The 24,337-nt window shown below is 39.0% G+C and overlaps 3 protein-coding genes across 3 annotated transcripts in view; 1 reads left to right on the top strand and 2 right to left on the bottom strand.

Moving 5' to 3' along the window:
• Positions 1–1,256: 1,256 nt before the first annotated feature.
• Positions 1,257–3,009, top strand: LOC140948384 (thyroxine 5-deiodinase-like). The gene is made up of 2 exons (XM_073397618.1): positions 1,257–1,888; positions 2,106–3,009. The coding sequence occupies exons 1-2, from the start codon at positions 1,388–1,390 to the stop codon at positions 2,388–2,390; spliced, it is 786 nt and encodes a 261-aa protein (XP_073253719.1). The 5' UTR covers positions 1,257–1,387; the 3' UTR covers positions 2,391–3,009.
• Positions 3,010–9,268: 6,259 nt separating this feature from the next.
• LOC140947410 (thyroxine 5-deiodinase-like) lies at positions 9,269–12,275 on the bottom strand. The gene is made up of 2 exons (XM_073396501.1): positions 10,517–12,275; positions 9,269–10,186 (listed from the first exon to the last, which is right to left on the bottom strand). Exons 1-2 carry the CDS (start codon positions 10,991–10,993, stop codon positions 9,917–9,919), a joined length of 747 nt encoding a protein of 248 aa, XP_073252602.1. The 5' UTR covers positions 10,994–12,275; the 3' UTR covers positions 9,269–9,916.
• Positions 12,276–13,889: 1,614 nt separating this feature from the next.
• The window catches only part of LOC140947409 (calcium uptake protein 3, mitochondrial-like), a 31,467-nt gene continuing 21,019 nt past the window's right edge, over positions 13,890–24,337 (bottom strand). Inside the window, exons 12-13 of the mRNA XM_073396500.1 lie at positions 23,996–24,063; positions 13,890–14,167 (exon numbers count right to left, since the gene is read on the bottom strand). Coding sequence (XP_073252601.1) covers positions 14,099–14,167; positions 23,996–24,063 — 137 coding nt within the window. The 3' untranslated portion in view covers positions 13,890–14,098. The remainder of the gene's footprint in view (positions 14,168–23,995; positions 24,064–24,337) is intronic.

The following is a 24,337-nucleotide window of genomic DNA, read 5'->3' on the forward strand; positions in this document are numbered from 1 at the left end:
CAAGGGCAATCACTGACTATTGTGAGGAATTTAAAAAACCAAATGGTTCTATTTAGTAATTAGTGATAATTTAGTAATGTCGTATTGGTCTAATTCAAAACGTGCGTACAGTCACATTTATTGAGCAGTGAGCTTTCTTTCAAATGCGTCCTTTTTGCGAAGGAGAGTTTTCCGGCTGACTTTTCAAGTAGTTTCTGTGCTGTAGCATTTTCTGCCTTTAAAGAGAAGGACAAGCACATTAAATTTCTTTGTTTTGAAGACCAAACTAATAGTATTGAAGCTTACATATAAATTGGTCATATGCACCTTGCATCTAACCGCGCGCGTTTTTCTCTTCACCTTGCCGATTTTAAGGGGAGGGGGAGGGGGGGGGGGGGGGGAAGGAGGTGTTGGGTTCAAAGTAGGCAGAATAGGTCGAGTGGCTGCTAAATTCTTATACATCCTTATAACCTTAATTACGTTTTACATATTGAAAATGTGTGAATTGGCTTCCTTAATTTAAGAAAAAGCTAATTCAAAGAGTTCAAAAGGCCGAAATCGTCTGTTATAAGCGGGCCACATACGGTGCAGGGAAAAGTAAAAATACATTTTGAAGGTGAACTTAATTAACTTAGAATATGTCCTCTTTTAATTAAATGTTTATTTGTACCTTTAACCTAATCCTAAAAGACAGTTGTAAGACTATTTACACAACTTAGAAGAGCAAAAGTAAGTATGACTTAATATTTGTACTGAAGAATTGTAGAGATGAAAATGATGTTTTGAAAAGTCTTGCAAAAGCAAACCGCTAAATGCATTATTTCCACTGCCAGATTAAGGTGTTCAAAGAGGTGGTCGCTCTTCAAAACTAGTGACAGGAACTCATATGGACATAGAGAGTGAGAAAATAGGATAGCAGTGCTTGACTTCAAGGAAAGAGGCTTAAAAACGTTAGACAGCTATTCCGTGATGCGTCAAGTTTCCAGAAAAAACGGAGGTCACTTTCGGAAACAAAAAACACAGAAGGAAATAAGACCATCGATAAGTCATATGCTCTCACGCACGCAGAGAAAACACAAAAGTGAATTGTTCACAAATTTCACCCAACCTTGCTTTGTGACTTTAAGGGCAGCATGTAAATAAAAAAAGCCTAATAACAAGAAAAAATGGATTCGTGCGCACCCTCGGACCCATATTTTCTCAACACCTGTATTCGGGAAACAGTTTTGACAAATCACGCGAGAGTTCATGTGAAAGGTCAGGCATTTGGAAAGTGTTTTGAAGAGAGTACAGGAATTATTGAAATTCCTTTTTTGCGCAGCGATATAAATCCGCACAGAGCCGAGTCTAGCACAGATGGCGAAGTAGTGCATCGGTAGCAGCCATAGATCCGATTGCAGAGAACAAGATGCGAATTCACGCCGCGATGTTGCGACAGATGACAGCCATGCTGTCTTATTGCGCGGGAACGGTATTGCTGCTTTTCGCGTTTTTGTGCCTCCGTGTTCTACGCCTTCTTCCTTGGGGCAAATCGACCTGGGCCAAACTTTGGAAAATAGCAACGACAATCGACCTACCTATGGCAGACTACTGGAATTCACTGTTCACATGGCACATGTTTCAATCTGTGCGTGCTGCAATTTTGTGCGAACTGCAAAAATCTGCGCGGTTGGGACAGCGCGCTCCGAATCCCTCTGTAGTTACGTTAGACGGGACTTCACATCCTCATTTGCTGAACTTTTGCAGGGGAAACCGCCCACTAGTGCTAAATTTTGGCAGTTGGTCATGTCCTGTTTTTAGAGCGAGAACACAAGAGTTTCTCAGTATTGTGCGCCAATTCCGTGATGTGGTTGACTTCCTCACTGTGTACATAGAGGAGGCGCATCCTTCTAATGGATGGGCGTTTGAGGTAAGCACAAAAATCCCTCTTTAACTTTTTCCTTTCTCCAAGCGAAAGTAAAAGCTTTAACCGCGCAAAAGTGTTTGTATAACTGACAAGTTTCAGTAAGACAATTTATATCGCGAGAGAGGCGCTCGAAAATTTTCTGCTCATGCCTATGTACCTATCAATACCTTCCTCATATGCAAGGATAGAAATTAACGCAATCGTTTATCTTTCTTTCTAGAACAATGTTGTAATTCCCGCTCATGAAACATTGGGACAAAGATGTCAGGCAGCGCGACTCATGTTGAGTTCAGTAAAATTTGACTGTCCCGTTGTAGTGGACACAATGGACGATGAGGCAAGTAGGGCTTATGGAGGCCTGCCGATCCGATTGTATATTATAAAAAATAATAAAATAGAACTCGCTGGTGGGATGGGGCCAACGTTTTACGCCCCAAAAGAGGTGGAACAGTGGCTAAAGGATTATAGGGCAGAAATTATTAGAAGTGGCCGCCACAGGGCATGAAGCTGAAGACAACTGGCGAAGTACCCTCTTGTGTGCTAACAAGAGCCTTATCAGTTAACGACTTGGCTGCTGGCCCATACAGAACGTCAAAGAAAGTTGTTGAAGGAGCACCATATTACATTGTAAAACATGCAGCTTATATTAAGCAAAGACCTCCTTCACTGAAGACATCCATCCGATGTATGTTAGCAATGACTATAACCAACGATTTACTCCGGTTCATACCTTCCGGCAAAGTAACATAGAAACTCGATTAGTATGAAGTTACCAGAGCCGGAAATTTTACACAACCAGAGAACATAGTAAGCTAGCAAGAAAATTTTTGTTCATACAAAGCACCAGAGTATTTCAAAAATATTTCTTTTGGCATTTAAGGTTGGGTAATAATGTTTTTAATTTCTAGCCAGATTTTGCACTTTGAAAAACAAAGTGGTTATTTTCCGTGTCTCTGTGTTTAGGCAAGGCGTTCGTAGCCCGGTTTGTTTGCTTAGCAGATGATCAAGCAAAGCGAGAGTTGTGGTCAGATATCTGTAGAAATAACGTCTTAGCTAGTCGCGTCAACTTTAATTCGCAGCTCAGAGATGTAAATACTAGTTGATTAAAAAATGTCTTTACACATTTTTGTCTTCTTTTGGGATCAATGGTTAGCTGTTTGTAATTAAGGATTGAACTTAAGTAAATAAGCGCGTGTCAGCCCTTTATAGTTTGCTAACATGTTAAATCATATTTTTTGTAGAGTTCACACTTTTTATGGCCAAAAATTCAGAGAAAATATTCAAGGATTCAGTTTCAGCATGGCGCGAAAGTTATTCTAATGTTTTCTTATGGGAATCAGGATTTCTGTTTGGAGAGTTTATAAAAACGCCTTTATTCGCACTGTTAGTTCTGGTAGATCAAGTGAGTTTGCGTGCATTGGCTAAAGGTACATGTTGACTTTCCCGCCCCCTGTAGGCTAAGTCAACGGGAAGTCGGACGACCGAAGTGTCTCAAAGCGTATTGACTTGTTGTACCGCTTATTAAATCCCCGGGTTTAGTCGGTGCCTGTACAATCCCCCAAAGTTTGAGAATTGCTGGGTAGGTCTTTGGAACGGTAATGACAACTAACATCACACGCGAATGAACCATTTACGGTCAACAAGAAAAAAAAAAACACTTAATTAACATCATTGTGTTGAGACCTAAGGGCCGGAAGGCATTGGTAACTGTTTAAATGTTTACAATTCCTTTGTGGAGGGTTTTCTGTAAATTAAACATTCAAATTAGCACCTTACGTTGGAAGCTGGCTCAGTAAGGTTTATTATGCAACCTTTTGGCCCTTTTAAAGAACTAATTAAAGATGTGTCAATTTTTTTGGCGATAGCTGATGTAGTTTCAATTGTTTAATATCCTCTTCCTCGAGATGTTTGTTTCCCCAGTTAATACATCATGAATCTATCTTCTGAAACACAGCTCGATAATTGAGGAATGGAGATATTTTTCGCGTGAACATTTGATAAAACCCGTATCGTGACTTCTGCACTATAAATGACGTTTATGTTTCTCTTGTCCGAAAGTAACAGGTGAATGATCACCAAGATTGAATGATGAAACAGTGAAATATTGACGGCATCAGTCCACAAACAAAACAACATTAAGTGAGAAAAGGGCAATCAATTTGCGATAATTTGCTGCTCCCACGTCCCCGCCCCCTCCCCCCCAAAAGAGACGATCGGCGTTATAATGATAAATTGTCGTATATGATGCTATTAAATTTGGCAAGTAGTTTCGCAATTCTTGATAAAAGTGATAAATTAGTGTTGCCGTACTGGAGCCCTATCGTCGGACACTTGTCAACTAAGTCCAAACAATTATCAGCAAATGTTTAAGAAGCCCTTGAGATGATCTGACGGGAGAAGTTGCCATAATAAGCGGTATTTTAATTAAATTCAGGTGTGTGCCTGAACTTTTACGAGTTCGTGTACCGTTTGCTTAATCTACAATTCAAGAATTTTTAGCACAGTAGGAAGTTTTGTCGCCCACAGATTGCGTGATTGTACACCTATTGCATGGCATGGCTACTCAAGCAGGACTTAACTATCTGTGCGTACTGTCGAAATCACGCGATCATTAAAGTTCTACCCATTGGGTATAAAAGGGCATGATTCATAATGATAATAAACATTATCATTAGTTATCGTTAATAATCAATAAATAATGACAAACATAACGACGACGATTACTATTATCGTTAAATGTTTTATTAATAGAAACATCACTGAAACAACTCGACAGCATTATTTGGCATACCATGAACAGCAATTGAAATTAAGTCAAATAATTTGTCTCCGCTGGGAAATTAGGGTTGTGCTAGCTGGGTACCTGATTCTTCAAATTTTAGTAATCTGAAAAAGATAGGGATGCAAGCCGGGAGCAAGAGTGCATGCGCGGTGAGTGAGAGTAATCTTCTTCCAACTTAACAGTAGGGCCCGGGATTTGAATCCCGGAAGTGATCGACGGGACACATAGGATGACTTTGTTGTTTGTTCAAGTCTTTTCGTCGAGAAGTTTTTCTCCAGGAACTGCGGTTTCCAAATTCCAATTCTATCAGGAGTGATATACAGTAAAATCCCTCCAAGATCAGCACTATCAGTATGTGTCTGTCTCTGAATACGGAAAGGCACGGACCAGATCCAGGTGTCCGTCTTATCGAGGTGTCTGTCCTAAAGATGTGTCCGTTAAAAGAGGGTTGACTCTGGACGAAGAACCACTGTGTCACTGTGCTACCTGTACTTAATCACCATTTATTAGAACATTTATTTGTTAAGAACTAAAGGCTTTCCGCCCTGGCCGATCCTTAAGCTTCCGTTGGCGTGCGTTTCTCAAAACTCTCGAAAACATTTCGGTCGCGGAAAACTATTGAAGTGCACAAAGTTTATAAGAAGAAGTGTGATTTTTAACAAATTTCGAGGGGTAAAATTGGAAATCTTTACGACTAAACTGAAGGATCGTTAGCGAAAAAACACTTTCTGGGCCCGAAAACTCCCTAAGGCTTAGGGAGTTTTGTGAAATGGATGCCTGGCTCAAAAAAAAGGTACAATGATGAATTATTTTGCGTTAAAGTGGTTCTAATGTTTGAGTCTGTCGACGAAATCCTGCGTTGTGATCATTCATATGGAACCTCTTTGTCAGTACCTTCACATGGCGTCTTTTGTTTTTCAAAATATTACCCAATGAAATTTGGAAATTTAGTTGAATTTTGACTTTGCATTGGTTACTCTTGGGAAAAAAAGGGTTCGGGGAGAAAAGTAGTTATCCCAATGTCGCGCTTAACACTACCTTCGGCAAAGTTGTTTAAACCAACTACGCGACTGACAAGCCACACGAACGTCTTCACAAATGCTAAAAGCCATGCCAGAAAGAAACTCCTGCTCGCAGGGTGGCTTAACACCAACAAGAAATGGAAACAATCTGAAAAATTTCTAGTACTTAAAGAGACGTTTTTCAATTGTATGATAAGGTCTGGAATAATCAGTGTTTGCGTGGGCATACGTAACAATCAATGCAAAATAATTTTAATCAAAAGAGACAAGCACTTTTCTAAGGACAGTCCTTCATGACCGAAGTCAGTTACAAAGTATCGACACTGTACATAGTATAAGCTTTTTTCTGACTAATAGAGTAACTCGCAGTCTCTCGATCTCTCTTTCACGCCTTATTTTCGATCAGTTTTATTTTTCCTGTCCAATTACCTAGTTTGGAGTCAATTTTGGAGCAAATTAAAGTAGCGAAATACACAAAGTTTCTGTTAACAGGGATTAGTAAGGCTGGAAAAAATTACTGTTTTAAACCGATTTTATTATTAATAACTTTACTACGTGGTGTAAACGCAACAAATGTTTCATTAGAAGTGTTGCTAATTGCCCAATCTTAGGTGGAAATAAACTAAATACTTAAAATTGTAGCCGCATGGAGTCTGTCCTTTTTTGCACGAGGTATTTTACGACCCGTTGCTTCAACAATTACTTGGAATTTCGAAATAGTAGTTGTTTAACAGCACCGATCTTTTCAAACATTGTCACCAACAACCATACAGACTTGCTTTGGCTATGAAACAAATCCTTGTCTTTTTATCTAAAAGGCACAGGTTTTTCCAGGAAAGAAAATTACTAGCCGAGGCTCTTTGAGCGATAAAAATGTTAAAAATTTTTGTTTTCCACATTGTTGTGCTCAAACGTGCGGCTGTTTAACTACTGAAATTGAGAGAAGATAGTTTTCGTAATGTGTTGTTTTCGATGGTCTAGACTTCGTTTATTAATTTGACTTTGTGTTGAAAAAGCAGTCTTTGGCACAATGAGCTAGTCAAGGTTTTTGACAGACGTTCTGACTGTTGAAAGCATTCAAGAGTTTAAGGTCAAATAACTTCCGACTCTGCAAAACTAGCCTCGCTCACGAAAGGGAGAAAAACTAAAGCCGTGTGGCAGGTTTACACAAATGAAGAAAACTGACAACGAAATCGGTCTTTGAAACAAAGCCATCAGCTAATAAAAAACCAACTAGAATATTCTATCATCCTCATTTGCTTGTTCCTGTGTTTAGTGTAAAAATAATATCAACTTATAACTGATTCCTCCTTCTCTAACTGTTTACAAACAGTACGTCTTCGCGAGCACGCAAGAATTTATTGGTCAGGCGACCATTTTTTTTGTGTGTGTTAGGAAATCGCCCAATAGGAAATGATCAGCACTTTAATCGAGATGAAAACAACAAGGCTGTAAAGCCTCCGAAAATAGGTTTTATGTTTAAGGCATTTAGCAAGTTATTTATCGAGGTATTTTTTTTATCATACTTCTTTTACTTACGTAAACGTTTGAATCCAATTTATTAGTCTGTGAAAGCGAATTTATATATTCCTTCAAAACTGAGGACTTTTCTCATCGCAACGTTTTCCAACATTTTACTAGATGGAATTTGCAAATGTTTTTGGTTCAAGTTTTTATTTAACGAAGGACTCTTGAAAGTCAAGGTTACAGAGCGTACAGCTGTTCAATGATTTTATCATCGTGGGAGGCTAGATAAGAAGCTACTCGACAAACTACGGTATACTCGAAATTCAACGCTGACCTTGTTTCGATTCTATGCATTTGGCAACGATTTGTTTACACAGTTATATAACGTTGCTAATCTTAGGGAAAACCAAAAACACAGCAAATAAAAATATAGCACTAAGAAAACTGGAAAAAAGGCTTTGTCTCCAAAGTACCTTATGAAACCTCATTAGAGGCTTACATTAAATTGAAAAAATAAACGAATTGAAATAAAAAAAGTTAATGATAACAAGAAATTTAAAGTGTTTTCCGCATTTGAATTATTCTCTTCACAAATGACTGCAATTTCTAATCACTAAATCTACTGTGCATGTTAGTTAACCTCTCAGAAACGGGTCCTCCTTTCCCTTATACGTGCTACAATTAAAATGGGATCTCAGCATGATTCGGCCCTAGTTCGGCGTAATGAAGATATTTGCCAAGATGAAATCAAACGCCAAGTCTGTCTGAGTAAGTAAAAGGCGCAAGAAATGTATGCTCAGAGAAATATTTGAGACAGAAAGAAAATAGAATCCATAAGCCCAAATATACTTTAATAAAACACCGGAAGGTTTACAGGCGAGATTGATCACGTAAGATAACGTTAATGATAATAATTATATAATGGGGCTCACGTAGTGTTGTAAAAGACATACAAAAGAACAGTCGGACAGCACATGCAGGCAGTTACAGCCAAAAAAGTCACGCGACTGTAGGAAAATATCATGCTATAGCTTAGACGGATATATGCGGATTACAAAATTAAACAATCAAATTCCCCTACGATTTTGGAAGAAGAACGACACTTTTCTGAAATTTAAACTTCGAAAATGATTTTTCTTTTTCTATCAGCACAGTATTTCTCGGGCATGACTAAGTAAATGATCAAACATTTGTCTATTTCACAATCTCCACGTTTCATCACCGGAAATTGTTTATTTTCTTTCACCACATTTTGCCAAGAAATAAGACAAATTTGTAAAATAAACTTTTTTGCAAGATCACAGCTGTACAGCTGTAGCTGGAGGAGAAAGTCAACTTCCCAACACGGATGTTGAAACATGCGCAGACAACTAAAAGTAGGTCGATCTGAAGTAGGTCGATCTGAAGCCTACTCCAGCGCTTAAAAGTAACGCTTTTTTGACGACACGAGGCCAAATATCATGGAAGACTTCTTATGCAGAGGTTATCCACCAGAAAAAATTAATAAGCGGGCATGTCACTAGGTTAGTCGTAAATCAGGCTATAAATCATCTATTTCCTGACAAAAGAGCGCGCGAGAGGGCCTAGTACGCTAACAATGGGTGTTTACAACCTGGTCACGCGATTGTGGAGCAGCTGCGCTGCGTTTCTCCGCGAAGCGATTATCGCAGGTAATGCTTAAGTATTGCTCGGCGAGCGTTTTCTGTGGGCGTCTAAGCGCAGGGGAACGATCTCGCAAGAAAAACCGATCGCGTGAGCAACGCAAGTTACAAAAGCTTTGTTATTTACAAACCCTCCAGGGTCATTGAAGGAGAAAACAAGTCGTAATTGGACAATATGCCTTGGTTGCTGCACTTTATAGCATTAGTTTGATCGGAATTTCCTTCATCTTGAGTTCTGTGTTTTGATTTTGCAGTCTGAGAACTTAAGCATAACCATTTGCCTCTGTAGCATCGTACGCCTTTCCGGTTTTAAGTGAAGATAGTCAACTTCTCGTCCCGTAACATAACCCAAAATTATGAGGTTTTGTTGTCTAGAGAAAAATAGTAATCAGATTTCATGTAGATTTTCATGTTTACGCTAAAGGTTAGACTAAGATCACTCCCATGAAAGTTTTTTTTCTTTCTTTGTTTTATTTTTAAACACAAACTAACGCTGCAACTCTGACACTTGGATAAAAATAACTGCTATCGAACTTTTGTCACTAAATACCTGGAGGCGTATAACACGAGAGGAGGCTTTAGGAAACTTTAAATAAGGCATGCAAGTTTCCGCATCACGGCTGGAACTAGGCTAGGATCCTCAACAATAAAGTTTAGAATACCGCTGTGATGTGAGCCCCTCAATATTAAACTAACAACCAGTCTTAGAACAAAACAGTATCATAATAAGTTTATAAACTTGCGTTCCCTTCGGTATTGCCAGGAGCGAATGAAAGATTTCCTCGTGTCATTTCACCTTTGATGTACTTGACCGCAAAAGAATTAGCCACGAGGTCCACAAGTCTTGTAAGCGATATTTGAAGAGATCAGTTCCTGGCTTAACGTCTTTATTAAAACATGGCGATCCTGCGTGGGATCATTTCTTGTTTTAAAGTGTTCAATGGCGAACAGGAACAAACTGAACCGTCTGAAGCGTATGCGACGCGGTGCGCTACACAGTTAGTTACGTCTTCTTGCACCGTCTCTTGTACTATGACTCTGTGTATGGTGATCGATAAATAAAAGGATCATTTTCCTCATACAGCGGTGATAATCACTTTTACACTTTGATTTCTCTTTCTTTCCATCTGTTTAACCATCTTCTAACCTCCTCGGGATTGTAAAATGTCGGTCCCATTCCACCAGTAAACTCTACTCGACCATTTAAGATGATACAGAGCCGAATTGGCAGCGCGCCATAAGCTAAATTCGCCTCGTTGTCCGTGAAATCCACCAGGACTGGGGCCTGAAGATTGCAGGAGCTCAGCATCAGTTGGGCCGCTCTGATCCTTTCCTCCAACGTGCGATGTTGCTTGACGTCAAACTCTGTCTAAATTATACAAACAGAAATAATCCACGCGTCATTAACGCTCAACTTCGCTCATCATTATTCAGATATATTTATACGCGCTGAGTTTCTTAGTACCCGCGAGTGACCATACAGTACAATTTCACGGTATTCAAATGTACTATCCAACTGCAAAGTAGGTTTGTAGCCCTATGCGAGCTTTCCAATAAGTTCCTTAAGCTAGAGCGCAATGAATATTGGCGTGCAGCGAATGATTTAGGAAATCAAGGGAGCAAAGCGCTGCGATCAGTCAAGTACAACTTGTAGCTACGATAGACTTAGATTTTGTAGATCTAATTGTGAGATCATTACCTGAAAAGCCCAACCATCTTTGGGGTGTGCCTCGGAGATGTATATGACAAGAAAATCTGCGATGTCACTAAACTCTGCCATGATGTTCTCAAACTCGCGGAGTCGCTCCATAAAAACAGGGCACGTGCAACTGCCAAAGTTGACAACGAGTGGCCTACTTTCTCTTGCGAAGTCTAAGAGATAAGAACGCGATTGTCCGTCTGCTGACATCAACGAGGGATTGGGCGCCTCTTTGCCCCGCTTAGCCTTCTTCTTCATGTCTATCATTAAGGCAGTCGTCACTGCTTTGTACATCTCCCATCCGAACAAGCTGTCTCCGTACACTTCTTGACTGATCTCCGCTCCCGCGAACTTGACGAAGAGCCGCACGACCAGTTTGCGAAAAACCAGAGTGCAGAAGAGAAAGCGGAGGATTGCAAAGGCTAGCAGCAACGCCAAGGAGGCTGTGTAGAAATGAACTGCCACAGAAACTGACATTAGTGCGGCGATTACTTGCCCACCGTCAGTGTCACCGACCACTTTACTTCTTAGCACCGTGAGTCATTAGTCAACAGAAGCCAAGGCTTTGTTGAAGAGCCTAGGAATGCGACTGAATGACTAAGTAGTGACTGACTGAAACCTGATTACCGCAAGACTTTTCGACCTTTTAGGCGCCTTGCGTGATGTTTTGGTAAAATGGACTATTTTAAACAGGGGAGGCGGGACAGTTAGAACTCAATTATTCACAGGCTGCGCCGAGGGAGTGCTGCCGTGGTGGTAGGTGAATGACACAGTTTCAGCTACTGAAAACACGTAAGAATGTCAATATGTAACCTCGAGACAATAATTGACTGATTAAGAGCTTTGAGCGGCTTTAAACTGCGAGCTTAGACAAGTCTTGTTGGTGATTACAGAGGTGATCGGAGGATGAATCCACACGCAATCTGCAGCGCTCTCTCGAGTGAAGTTTTCCTGCTTGAGGGCGCTCAAAATAAATTCCACACTGAAGCCTGTAAGTGGTGAAGCAACAATATCTAATTAATGGATCCGTTTCGCGCATAACACAAACACTTGAACATCCTGCCACTAAACCAAATGACGTCATCTAGAACAATCTACACCCCAAGGCAGACATCGATAAGATACGCAAACCTGTCCACTAAGTATGTTTGTGGACTGCCGCGCGGTTTTTATCCAACCGGTTCAGTTCATCGAATGTGGTCTTATTCTAAACACTGCTTCCATTGGTAAACCGCAAACACGCGATCACCCACTGACCAAATGCAACACGATCAAAATTTTGCTCTTTTTAGAAAGTTTGTAAAACTTGTTACGTTATTCCCTAAAACAAAAAAATTCCGCATTCGGTCGTAATGGCAACTAACTTACAAGTAATTAACACGCCTCCTCAAAAGATCTCTAATGGCTGCTAATCGTTAATTAATAGTCGTTTTCCTGTGAATTTTGACACGACAATTTTTTTCTCTTTAGTACACTGAATGAAATGTCATCGGCTTCATGCGCTAGTAACATGTCTTAATGCGCGTGTAATCGCTCTCTCGTTAGTGAGTGCGTTTGTCAACGACTGTACGCAACAGGGGGCTACTGTAAAAAAAGAACCAATTAGTGTAACAAGTACAGTCGTATGCGAGCAGCAAATGTGCGGAAATCATTATCAGAGTGTTGAAACTAACTAAATGTAAGCGGAAAGAGTTTTTCATTCCACAGAAATCTCTTATATGAAATCACCAAATTTAACAACTGAGAACCAACATAGCCAACAGCTACACAATAGAAATCTTGGCAGAAAGACTTTTTAAAGTCCTGTGTTGCAATCGGTACGATGGTTTCACTGTTTGAAAACTATATCTCACTCACCATTAGTAAGCAAAAAGTATGAGGATACCGGTATAAAGCAACAAGCAATATTGCATTTCCAGCGTTGTTTATTGATGTAAATTAAAAGTCTTTATAGACTACGGTTCAGAATTGTTAAACTTATAAGATGGAAATGAAATAAAACAACACCTTTACTTAGCCAACCTAGTTTAAGTCCATGCTTTTGTTAATATCCCACGAAATGTCCACTTTATTGCCGTTTAGCCTCAAGAACTCATTAGAAGTTTCCACTGGTAACATTCTTGTAATAGAGAGGGAAACGGTCACGCTTTTAACACGCGAGTAATTCTCCGCATGAACAGAAGGACCAATGTTCTCGATTTGTTCCACTATTCTTGAGAGAGCTCTTGTAAACAAGAGGTTTTTGACCCAGGCAAATATCATTCAGGCATGGGGCGACAAACCACATATCTTTCTCATGCTTTCTAGCTAGGTGCTTGATTAACAAGAACTCTTCAGAGATTACGTAACTCATCGTCGTTAGAATAAAGATCCAATTTTCTGAAGTTGTTGAGCACCCACCTGCCCATCGGGAAAGGGAACAGAAAGGAATTTAAAGTCTAAGACAAACTGTTTCGCCGACCCTTTAAAAAAAAGGAGGAAAGACACCAGAGACTTCACCATCCGGGGGATGCGCGTACTAATATTCGAAGATGAACAGAGAAGGTTTACAATTGCAAAGACAGTCAATGATCATTTCAATTGACACAAAGTATTAATTGCAGGTCACCCAGCTGGTTTATGGTCCAGTCAGCACTTGAAAACATGACATCCAGCTCTGCAGGACACCAAATCTGTATACGCTGTCAATGACTCTTCATTTTAACGTTTTAATAAGCATAGAGCACGTCGCAAGGAGTGTGATTGAATATTCTCCCCCACAACTGTCCAACCGAACGAAAACATAAATTGCCACCATAAACATACAAAAGCTATTGAGTACACTCAATATAGTATAAGGTGTTCCAATGTGGATGATTACTTATACAGATCAATTTATTCGGCTATTGACTATTTCCTATGACGCAAATGTTCGATGTGGCTCCCTTTGAGCTGACTCATGAGGTTTTATCAGCTCAAAAGCCACCAAAACTGGTTCTTGTTGTTAGATGAAATCTAAGTTAGATTATTTGAAAGGAAGCATCTGGTTGATGCTTTCCTGTGGTGATGTTTATGTGTTTTCCAAATGTTTGAACGTCTGTTGTGGTGAAGATTGTAGCTTGTGATATTCGAATACAGGATAGTGAACTATACTTCCTATGGTATCTTATCTCTCAATGTTTCACTATTTTAATGAAAATAGTGTTGGTTGCTCCTTTAACTACCTTCGATGTTGAAAAAATAAATAAATAAAAGCTTAAGCCTCAGATCGTTCGTGAATCAGCAATATAAAGGCTTATTATATAATATAAAGGCTAAGTGTGCTGATAGATGTTGAAGATCTTGAGGTAATGTGAAGAAGAATACAGAAAAAAATGTGGGCACCACACAGGGATAACATTAACACTGTATATTTTTCTTGTGGTTGTTAAGAATGTTTCGAACCCAATTTTCACCCAATCGATCACGAAAGGTTATTTTCCTCAGCGGAAATACGTAACGCTTAAGTTCACGCTGTTTTACTTATCTACATGTTTCCACCACTGGCTAAACATCTACCGCATCGATGAGTTCAACAAATAAATATTCTTGAGGCTTGGTTTTTCACAAAGACATCTCTTTCTTGACGCACTGCTTGAATTCTTCCCAACGACCTTTCTCTGACGAAAAGTCCTGAAAACAAGAAAAGCATATCAAGAGAGTTAAGTGTTGAAATAGTACTACTTGTGTGGTATCTAGCCACACAACACGATGTTATAATAGTAGTTACGGAAACTAAACGGTGAATCGCTTTGATATTGTGCCAGCCAGGATGCTTGACACGACACAACAACGGAAGTAAAACAAAAAAGATACATGTACAATAAAAGATTAGTCTTAAGACAAGAGGATTACGCTACGTTAAGCCGACACGACAGACGCAGTGCAGGTATTTACAGTAAGATCAAAATAGTCACCAATGTTGCCCAGTACATCTCTAGGTTCTAAGTTCTATCTGTAACAGAATGCATTTGTCTTAATATTACATAAGCTGCTCCTCGGTGCGACTGTTTAAAGTGGTAAACATAACATTAGCAGTGAAATGACAGTCGATCTTTTTACGACTAGTCACACGCCACGTGCGATAACATTGGAGGAAGTAAGCAAACAAAGGAAGGAACCCCAATTGTAGTTTCCACTGTTTGAGATAGTTAAACAAGATGTCCAGTCACGCCCGCAGGGGATGCCAAGAGAACAACAGGCCACAATGGAATACCTTGCATTAGAGGCTGGGGCAGAGGAATCAGATATCATTAAAGATAGGCTTCTAAGCAATTCTTTCCAGTTTAACCTTTTTACTCATTATAGAGGCCATTTGAAAAATTCACAAACCCCAACTTTAATACCTTATTGTAAAATTGTAAGAAATAAACAGTACTATGCAAATTTTCGGCCAAAAAGGTTTCAATTGAATGGTAACACCATAGGAATTTGTCCACAGATTTTAAAGTTAGAACTACATACTAAATAAATAGTACCAAGTGAAAATACTGCTGAAGAGGTTTCATTTGATTGGTAACACCATAGGAATTTGTCCACAGATTTAAAAGTTCGATTGACAGATCTGTCTCGCTGTAACTTGTTCTTGGAGTAAGGGGTTTTATCAGGACACTTCGGAGTTCAACATTACGCCTGGAAAGGTTGGATAAGAAATAATCCCGTGTAAAATCAGGTACAAACACTAAACGATTCCTCTTCACGCGAGGTAAGACACTTGAACGCTTGACACAAGACTTGCCCTCCGGGACGCAAAAAAGATACAAAATAGATACAATAAAGGGATTAGTGGCTAGAGTAACTAGAGACAAGTGGCACACTCGAGATAAACATGTTTGGAATTTTCGCTAATACCATGCACGCATCAAAAGGAGTTCACTGATGTTAGGGCATGCGATGCTTTAAAAACACCGGGCTCAATTTTCGATAGTAAAACTGGATTGAGCGCATTCTTTTGCTTCATATCTCACCGGCTGAAACATATTTAAGTCGTGATTGTACCTTGTTACCTCACACTACGCAATCTTTTCTATGATAAAACCAAGTGATAATGGTACAATTGCCACATTTGTCCCTTCCTCAAGAGACACTCAAGCAGGTTTTAATGCCAAAAGAAATGTCGAAAGGTAAGTCTAAACAAGTTTTAATACTTGAGATTGTCATTTATACGCAGAAAACTACCGGTCAGTCCGGGTCAATCTCCAAACAAGTGTGGGCATGTTAAGTACAAATTGGTTTGATGACAACTGGACATAAAGCTTTGTAGTGCCCGTTTTAATGTGGGTAAGATACCACACAACACGATTTCAAATTTCACAGGAGTTAATTGGATTTTTCATGCAAGGGAAATACTTGACCTAGGACGTGCCGGAAAGTTCACAGAAAAGATACAAACTGGATAAAGTACAAGATTAGGGTCTTAAAGAGTGTTCAGGACTAAGCCGAGGTCGGCACGGTTTGACTTTTTTCTAAAACCGCACGCGCTGCAGAAATCCCTTATCAATCACGATACACTACAACAAATTGCGCGTGTTGTAGATTCATTGGGCAGGGAACACCACAGGCGAGTCGCACCAAATCCCGCGACCACACCTCACAGAAAAAAATTACTGACACAGAAATTGAAATAAAAATGAAAATACGAAGGGCCAGTTATTTAAACGGAGTTTAGCCAGTGTTTAACAAAACCGCGTTCTAAGCCATTTTCAGTTTGCCGAACGCTTTTATATAAACACCATTTATCGTGAACAGTTTCTTGAAATCATATGGCGTACACTCAAAAGCATTTGCTTCTTAAAATAATCCACTGTGGACGAGATCTCGAAGTCCAAAGATTTCCTAAACCGCGGTCTAAGTTATACTTCGTTTAAATAACCGACTCTAAAAGTTTCTCGCTTTCCACTTACAAAAATGTTTAACAATGAAACTGTAAGCCAGGTGGATTCAAGACCAAACAAAATAAAAGTTACTTTGGTTAAAAATACTTGTTTTGGCTAAGACTTCATGCAGCCTTCATCAGGGCGGAGTGATGGAAAATATACAAAAAGCATTTTTAATTAGCAACCTACAATGCAAAACTTACACGGCTGATACCACAAGTCAGACCTAGTCGGCCGGACCGGTCATTTTGAAAATGAGATGGGCTTTTTTTATTGAGAGTTTTCGCAAAAAACCTGTCATAATGATCACTGTGTGTACTATTTAGGAATTGGCTGATCTAGCTCGGCCCTTAGCTCTTGCGAACAATTAAGCCATTTTTACCGCACTTGAGTTAATCCAGGTCGTCACAGAACCTAAGCAATGCCCTGATAGGACCGGCTATAGGGTCGGCACAGAACACTCGAGCTAATACATGGGATCTACTTAAAACGATACCCGCGCCAATAATTATTTCCAGCGTATTAGACAAGCCCATGAAATTATCCATGTCAGTAAATTCCAAACCGCTAATCAATTTATAGAGAGGATAGATATGAACTTCCACGCTTTTCTGACGCCCTAGTAAAGCCGGGCGCCGAAAGGTTTTACTTTCAAGATTTTTAACCTTAAATCTGAACCTGTTACACTAAACTCACTTAAACTATTAGTCCATTTAGTAGTTAGGTGACCGTCACAAAGAGACTCAAAGAAAGTGACTAAAGAACTCTAGGTATTAGTCATAGCTGGATGCTTGTCTTAAAAAAATATAATAATCTCCACGGTTTTACAACACCATGTTTGGACAGAACGCAGAAAAATTATATGCTTCCAGTCCCTTTCACGTCAAGTATGCTTCCAGTACAAAATGAAAAGGTGCAAAAGATAAATAGAACATTCTTTCTATTTTCTGATAGTGATCTAAGATCTTATGCCGCACTGTGGACTAGTCTTCAGGCCATTTTTATCTTTTCGCTACATTTTTAAAGTTTCTTATGTATTTTCCCGCTGAGCAAGAGGATCTAGATAGGGTGAATGCTTTCCACATTTAGTTTATTAGCCTATTACAGAGGCATTGCAGAGATTAGTACTAACAATACTTTAAACACCTGCGGAAGCGTTTCAGCCCAATGATGGTGGCCTTGCCTTGCTTAAAGTTTCTGCCTTAGTACACAAAACCTGTGGATAAAGCCACATTTTTGTGTTTCATTTCCTCACCGACACAGCCACACAGTTTTTTTAGACTACTTAACAACTTCTTTTAACAGGAATGAAATGGACTGAAACCACAGGTAACCCAAACTCACGAGTGAGAATCGTTGTTTCATAACCAAGAAATATTATAATGGTTTGTATGGAGATTTCAGCGATTGTTATTTTTGACCCCCTAAATAACAATCGCTGAAATCTCCATACAAACCATTATAATATTTCTTGGTTACGCAACAACGATTCTCATTCGTGAGCATGCGGTACCTGTGCTGCAACTTAAAAGAACGACGTCTGCTTGTTTGACGGTATCATTGTGGAAGCATCACTGTACTTTAAAGTTTCTGCTATCTTGGAAAATAAATTTTCGTCTTTTCTTTGTTGCTCAAGGCTATTTTGAGCACAGGAAGTGGACTTGAAGCTTAGTTAACACAAAGAAACAAGGAAAGATTGTCGTGACACAGACACTTTAGAACTCAGCCGTATTAAAAAAAAATGTTTAATTGGTGGGAAATACGACCAAATCTTTATGAAGATTGTTTGTACTAAAACATTTAACGGGTCGTCGCTTATAATTAACATAAATCAAAATAGGCGTAACCAGCTATTTATAAATAACAGTATATTTTTGGCAATGTTCAAACTTAGGAAGTAATTACTTTTTATTTTTAGCATCAAACTATTTTGGTCGCGGGAAACCTTGAATGACGCTATAATAACACTCCCTGATAAATAGAAGAAAAGGAAAAAGTACTCAGTTATTTTTAATGATACTTAACTCTGTTGCTCCGTTGGTTTTTGCCTTAATTTCCAATTAATATCACTTTGCAGACTTTGCAAAGGAACTAAAAGGTGTCATTTATTTAATTAGGTTAAGATAACAAACTCAGGCGAAGAAAACAACTGGATTGTTCGCAATTGTCCTTGGGCAAGCTAAGATTTATCACAAGCGGAAGAGAACTGTAAACAAGGCAAGTGCGTTTGCCAGTTTCTTATCGTAAAGAGCCCTTTTTTTCATCGTATTATAAATGCACTTCACAGCGAAGTACGAAAAATCACAATGGAAAGGGAGTGAGTTGAACTGTTCATCAATATACAGTAGAACCCCTTGGACAGGTCACTTGTTTCTGGCCTGGTGAACAGTCCGTACATTTACTCATGTTTAAACAACCACTTCATCACTAAGTCATCGGGTACTAAATTTCGTCCGCACTGAAACGGCAGTTGGTTAAAGCGAACCATGCACAAAATTAATTTTGATATCATGTTTGTTTTGAACTTTTGTTTTCTGTTTTATCATTAAAACGTTTATTTTTTTAATACGCTTCAGTAGGCATTTTCTAAAAATAGAAATGAAGTACCCGTTCCTAGAAAACTGGTGTTACATTACACCCCTCTCTCTCCATAACGGTCATTATAAAGAGGTTCGAATGTATGGCAAATGGCAAAATTATCCATTAAAAAATCACCATTGTAACAGCATTTACCAAGATGATTTCTAAAATGTGCCCTCATCACTCGTTTGTTAAATTTGTGAGACAAGCAGTTGGTGATACCTTTGCCTTGAAAATCGAAGCTCAATCAGGATGTTAGCCTGCGTAGCAAACGTTTTTTTGGCGTGTTTTTCGTTTCTGATTCATAAAGTAACAGACACAGTCATCAAGGCCAAACATGAAAACGATGGGAGAGGGGAAGAAGAGGGAAAAGGCTGGGAGGTTTTCTTCCCCTCGCCCCCCCCCCCCCCCTCCCCCATCGTTTTCTCCGTTCAGCTTAATTTACGAACCACAAACGAACAACACACCAAAAAAACCTTTGTGTTCTGTTCCGCGTCAGTGCTTCTTATTTTCTTGGGATTTTATTCTCTTTGTGGTTGGACTGCGTAATTACGTGATTTACTTCAAAAATTTAACTTCACAGGAACCGAACTGGAATTTCTGTACAACCCTGGAACACATGCACTCAGAACTGAACGCAACGCTTCAGACTTAATGCATGTATTTTTAAAAAGACTACATAAAGAAAAGCTTAAAAATAGTCCTCTAATTATTAAGAAAAGGAAACATTCAATTCAAGTGTGTGGCATTGAAACGTGCTCATGAAACGGTCTGGTGATAACGACAGAGTCAGTGGTCAGACTTTCCACGAAAGGATTACGCCCGAAGGTTAACGAACACTTCCGACTGTCGCCTCAGACGTCGCCTAGACCCGTCGTTCGAAGCGGCTTAAGATGATTTTTGGATTTTCTGCAACCATTTCCTTTTTCTCTGGAGGATTTTCTCCTACGATCACGAATAACTAGGTCGAAAGCGTATTTACGAATGTAGCAAACGAAACGAGAGCGCAAGAAAATCCCTCGGAATACAGGAAACAGTTGTAAAAGGTCCGTCTGAATCTTCTGTTGCTTTATACAACCAGCACCCCAGAAGATTTTCGCGCATTTTACAAGTGGAGTGGAGGGGCCATGTTTAAGAAGTACAAATTAATTTGAGCAACTTAAAGACTGTCTTTGTAAGCTCTGACCACATAGCATACACTCGAACGGCTCATTACATTACTAACAACTCTCTGACACGCTTTCGCCTCTGTATCGCGGACATTTCACTTAGTCTCAATCTTAAAGATATTAGCCAGGCGTTTAAGCAACCACAACGGCCACGGCGACGAAAACGTCAAACTTCACTTAAAAAGTCAATTCGAGCTATTTCAAACTTCCATATTTGTAAATATTTCTGGAATTGAATTCTGAAGGATTGACTGTTTCTAAGTTGAGGAATATAAAAAGAAACTCGTTGTCTTGCGTTCAAGTACAGTTTTCCGTGGCGGTCGTGCAACGACGGGAAAGAGATGTAAAAAACGCGTGATGCAAGCGCAAAGTTGTTGTTTTGCTAGGACTGAACCTATGGCCGCTTTTTGCCGTTCTCGTTCCCGTCGCCGTCGTCGTTGCTTAAGCCCCCTAACAAGCCAATGAAGGATTCAAATCTTCAAGTAAGTGGTGGGGCCCGCTCATTCAGGCCCCAAGATAAGATGGGGATCGTCCTCGAAAACAATTTTCCTCGGCTCTGTGGGCTTCACTTTTGCTTAAAAAGAAGGTGGGGTCCCGGACCCCCGAGTCCCCCGGGTCTCTCCTGTAGATCCGCCACTACAAGCTTCAAGTGCTGTTTACCTCTTAAATACAAGCACCATTTTTATGTGTCCGTTTTGAGACTTAATTGACGTAATATAAGTTTTGTATTTCTATGTCTCAAACCAGGAGAATTTAGTTAAGACCCCTGTAGCCTCTGTTTAAGGGGCATATTACGAGAAATCTCACGTTTTCGTTTAACTAGGCTCAAATAATGACGATGCATTAGCCGATGTCTAGGACGGCAGTGAATCAACGGGAGAAAGATACCAGTTTATTCATTCATTCTCTAAACCAATCAATGGGTTTGGAGCGATTTCCCCCAAATAACTGCGCTCCCAGGCTTGACAAAGTCGGCACAACTCTTTTAAGATTCCTCAGTCCACTTTCTTACCACTCCTAACAGTTTTATTGTTCTAGTAAACTAGTTTTTAGCAAGACCAGTCCCCTATTGGACGATTTTCAATGATTTCATTAGAACACTTGTGTTGGATTTTGATTTAGTACTTAACACTGAAGCTAGCGCCATCTCCGCCAAGGAGCAAGTCGCGTTGTCACTAAGCCGAAAAGTGATTTGATGGAGCGCTTTGCTAAAAATTAACAAGTAGGGAGACGATAAAAATCAATATTAAACCAAATGCAGAGATCAATAATGACTAAAATAAAGCGATGCAAATGGAGAGAAAACGCCAGGTCAAAGTCACTGGGTAAAAGCTTAAGCTTAAGGTTATAGATTTCTTACTATTCTCACTATTAAGTAAAAAAATGAATCCTAGTCTAGACACCAAGAAGTTTCCTTGAGGCTTAACAGAGGTAACGGAATATTTGCCGTGGCATTATTTCTAGAGTCGACATATTGGCTCCTAAACAGAGAGAGACCTCTTAATATAACGCCGCTAAGTCGAGATTTGACTGTAATTTTTTGTTGACTAAAACCTTAATATGGCTATTTGCTAACACACCCTATCAATAAGCTTTAATACCGAGAAATACACAAGTTTTCGGAAATCTCCTTGTTTACATGAACAGGTTTATATGATTACAGCCAACACCCAGATTTGTTGACAATAAACTTAACAAAAACGCCGGCTAAAACAATGTAAGTTACTTAGAATCTTTGAGCCCGTTAAGGTTTTAAAGTTATAGAATTTTAAATCCAGATTGATTCAACTAATAAGGAAAGATTTTTGAAATCTGTAAATTCAGATGTTTTTTTTCCCTTTCGCAGAGTCTGAATTAGCCTTCCTTTTGGTTGCACGGATTTCCACTGACGCGTTTTTGGCTACGCACGTTGACGCACGTAAATTTTAATCACGTAAATAAAATAAAGGCAAGATAAAAAGTGCTGAGCATAAATGAGAAGTTGAGTGAGGTTCAACTTCTACGCTTACAAGCGACCTTTCATGCATTGCCTCTATTTTATTTGCGAACGTAATTTTAGGCACGTACGCACGTAAAATTTACGCGACACTGGAAATCAACTCTAAGCGTTATTAGTCTTCCATAATCGCATGCGGGTTTCCTATTTAACCATCAACATCAAAATCATCAAATTTAAGCGTTCAAACTCTAAATCTATGGTTTTACACTCAAACAAAAAAAAAAAACGATTCTAATGCTCCTAACACAAGACATTCACCTTGAAAAGTTTGTTACTGCGTTTTTTTTTAAAAACACGCGAATTCTGAAATTCAAAAGCCAACTAACGATTACGTTTTTCGCTGCCGTCAATCATCTTAACGGACCTCTTAGGAAAAAAACTTTACTTTAACGGGTTCAAAAGGTCATGGATTGTGATTAGTCATTGGTGGATTGCGATCCCTTTTGCGTGTTTCTGTGTTTCAAGATTCGTTGCTTGTGATCGTGATTATGATTGAAGGCAGCGAAAAACGCAAATTTTGAAAGCGGTTTTTTAACTTTAGGGTTCGCATGTTTGTGAAAAGCGAAGTAAGGATCACGGATGAAAAATTAATCATGTGTTGGAATATTCGCCTTAATTAATTAAGTAAACTAAGGAAACAACAATGCCTTTGTTATTTCTTCAAGGTGTTTACTGGACGAACCATTTTTAGTTTTCTATTACAGCGTAGCGCGCAGCGAAGCACCATGGGTAAGAAAATTTGATTATCTATGCGTCCGAGAAATTTTGGTAGTGACTTATAGTCACGTGACCTTACGCACGTCCACACGCCTGCAACTCCTTGAAATTTCAAGACGAACATATCCTACGAACCTGTCGAAAATCTGAGCTGCAACATTCACTGTTTTGACGTTATGCTAATTTTTCAAAATTAATCGGACCATACATATATTCATGACTAGTACATTTCAGTGTGAGTATTGTCAATGTTTTACATTCAAAAGATGCGATAAATTCAAACTATAAATTTACTAGTCATGGAGGTATGCATAGTGCGAATTCTTTTGGAACAATTAGCATAACGTCAAAACACTGAATGTTGTAACGCAGATTTTTGACAGGTTCGTAGGATAGGTTTGTCTTGAAATTTTAAGATTTTGCAGTGAATTTATAATAATCCCAGTGAAAGTTTCAGACCTTATTATATACATTTTGAAGATTATGTGAAGAGATTTGAAAAAAATCAGTCCACAGCCAGTTACTGGTGAAAATTTTATAGCGATCGGACGAGGAAAAAACCACTTTTAAGGTGATTGAAAAATATCGGTATGGCCTCTGAAAAACTGTATCGAAACACCTTAATTTTGCGATTTTGGCGAGACAGTATTTCACGGGGTTTTATTTTCGAGATGGCAATAGGCAAATATGAAACAAGGCAGTAAATTACGCGATTAAGGCGTTTTGAACTTCCTTTTGTTCTGCAAAAAGTCTAAACGCTTTAGTTCTAGATAAACTGGAACAAGCAAAGCGCATATTTCAAAACGTACTTTTCAAGTAAGCTGGAAATCTATGCACACTATATGTATTTTTCGGTACATATCCTTTATATGTTGTTGTTATTACATGTTAGTTATTTTTTTCTGCTATTTAAGTTTTCTATATGGGGTATTAAATTTCGCTTGCTTAAATTTCACGAAGATTTTTATTCACGGGTCTTTAACAACGCTATTTTTTTACAATTGCGAACAACGCGAAATTAAGTACCAACAGGGTACTTAAACTGAAAAGTTAACCTATCTCTCAGTAACTATTGTCAATAACGAAACGTATGAAGACTATAAACAAACCAGAAACTTACCCTAAATCCACGATGAACACGGTCTTTCATCAACTCTATAAATTCTCCGTAACTCAGTTTCCCATCACCTACAAGGTAAAACAAATTATTATATAGATACTGATGAAATACCAGGAATTTTCCTTTTACTAAAAGATCATATCTTCATCGCGCGCGGTAAAGATACTATTTTTATCTTTCACGTGTGAGGATATTGGTGTCGCCATTGTTACTAACATGATTAGTCAATTATTGTCTTTATTTCTCCTTTATATCCGAGTTTCATAACGTTTTGTGACTGGCATTTTGCGATGGGTGAGCACTTTAATTGCACTATTTTGCTGTTTCGAAAATGAATAAAAA

Source organism: Porites lutea, chromosome 9 (assembly GCF_958299795.1).
Source record: "Porites lutea chromosome 9, jaPorLute2.1, whole genome shotgun sequence".
In the NCBI taxonomy this organism is placed as follows: Eukaryota; Metazoa; Cnidaria; class Anthozoa; order Scleractinia; family Poritidae; genus Porites; species Porites lutea.

What these genes read in the sequence shown, in the direction of transcription:
- LOC140948384 (XM_073397618.1), top strand. Translation starts at nt 1,388, where the DNA reads ATGCGAATTCACGCCGCGATGTTGCGACAGATGACAGCCATGCTGTCT. An exon ending in CTAATGGATGGGCGTTTGAG is followed by an intron (nt 1,889 to 2,105) that starts GTAAGCACAAAA and finishes CTTTCTTTCTAG; the next exon opens with AACAATGTTGTAATTCCCGC.
- LOC140947410 (XM_073396501.1), bottom strand. Translation starts at nt 10,993, where the DNA reads ATGTCAGTTTCTGTGGCAGTTCATTTCTACACAGCCTCCTTGGCGTTG. An exon ending in AAGATGGTTGGGCTTTTCAG is followed by an intron (nt 10,187 to 10,516) that starts GTAATGATCTCA and finishes TGTATAATTTAG; the next exon opens with ACAGAGTTTGACGTCAAGCA.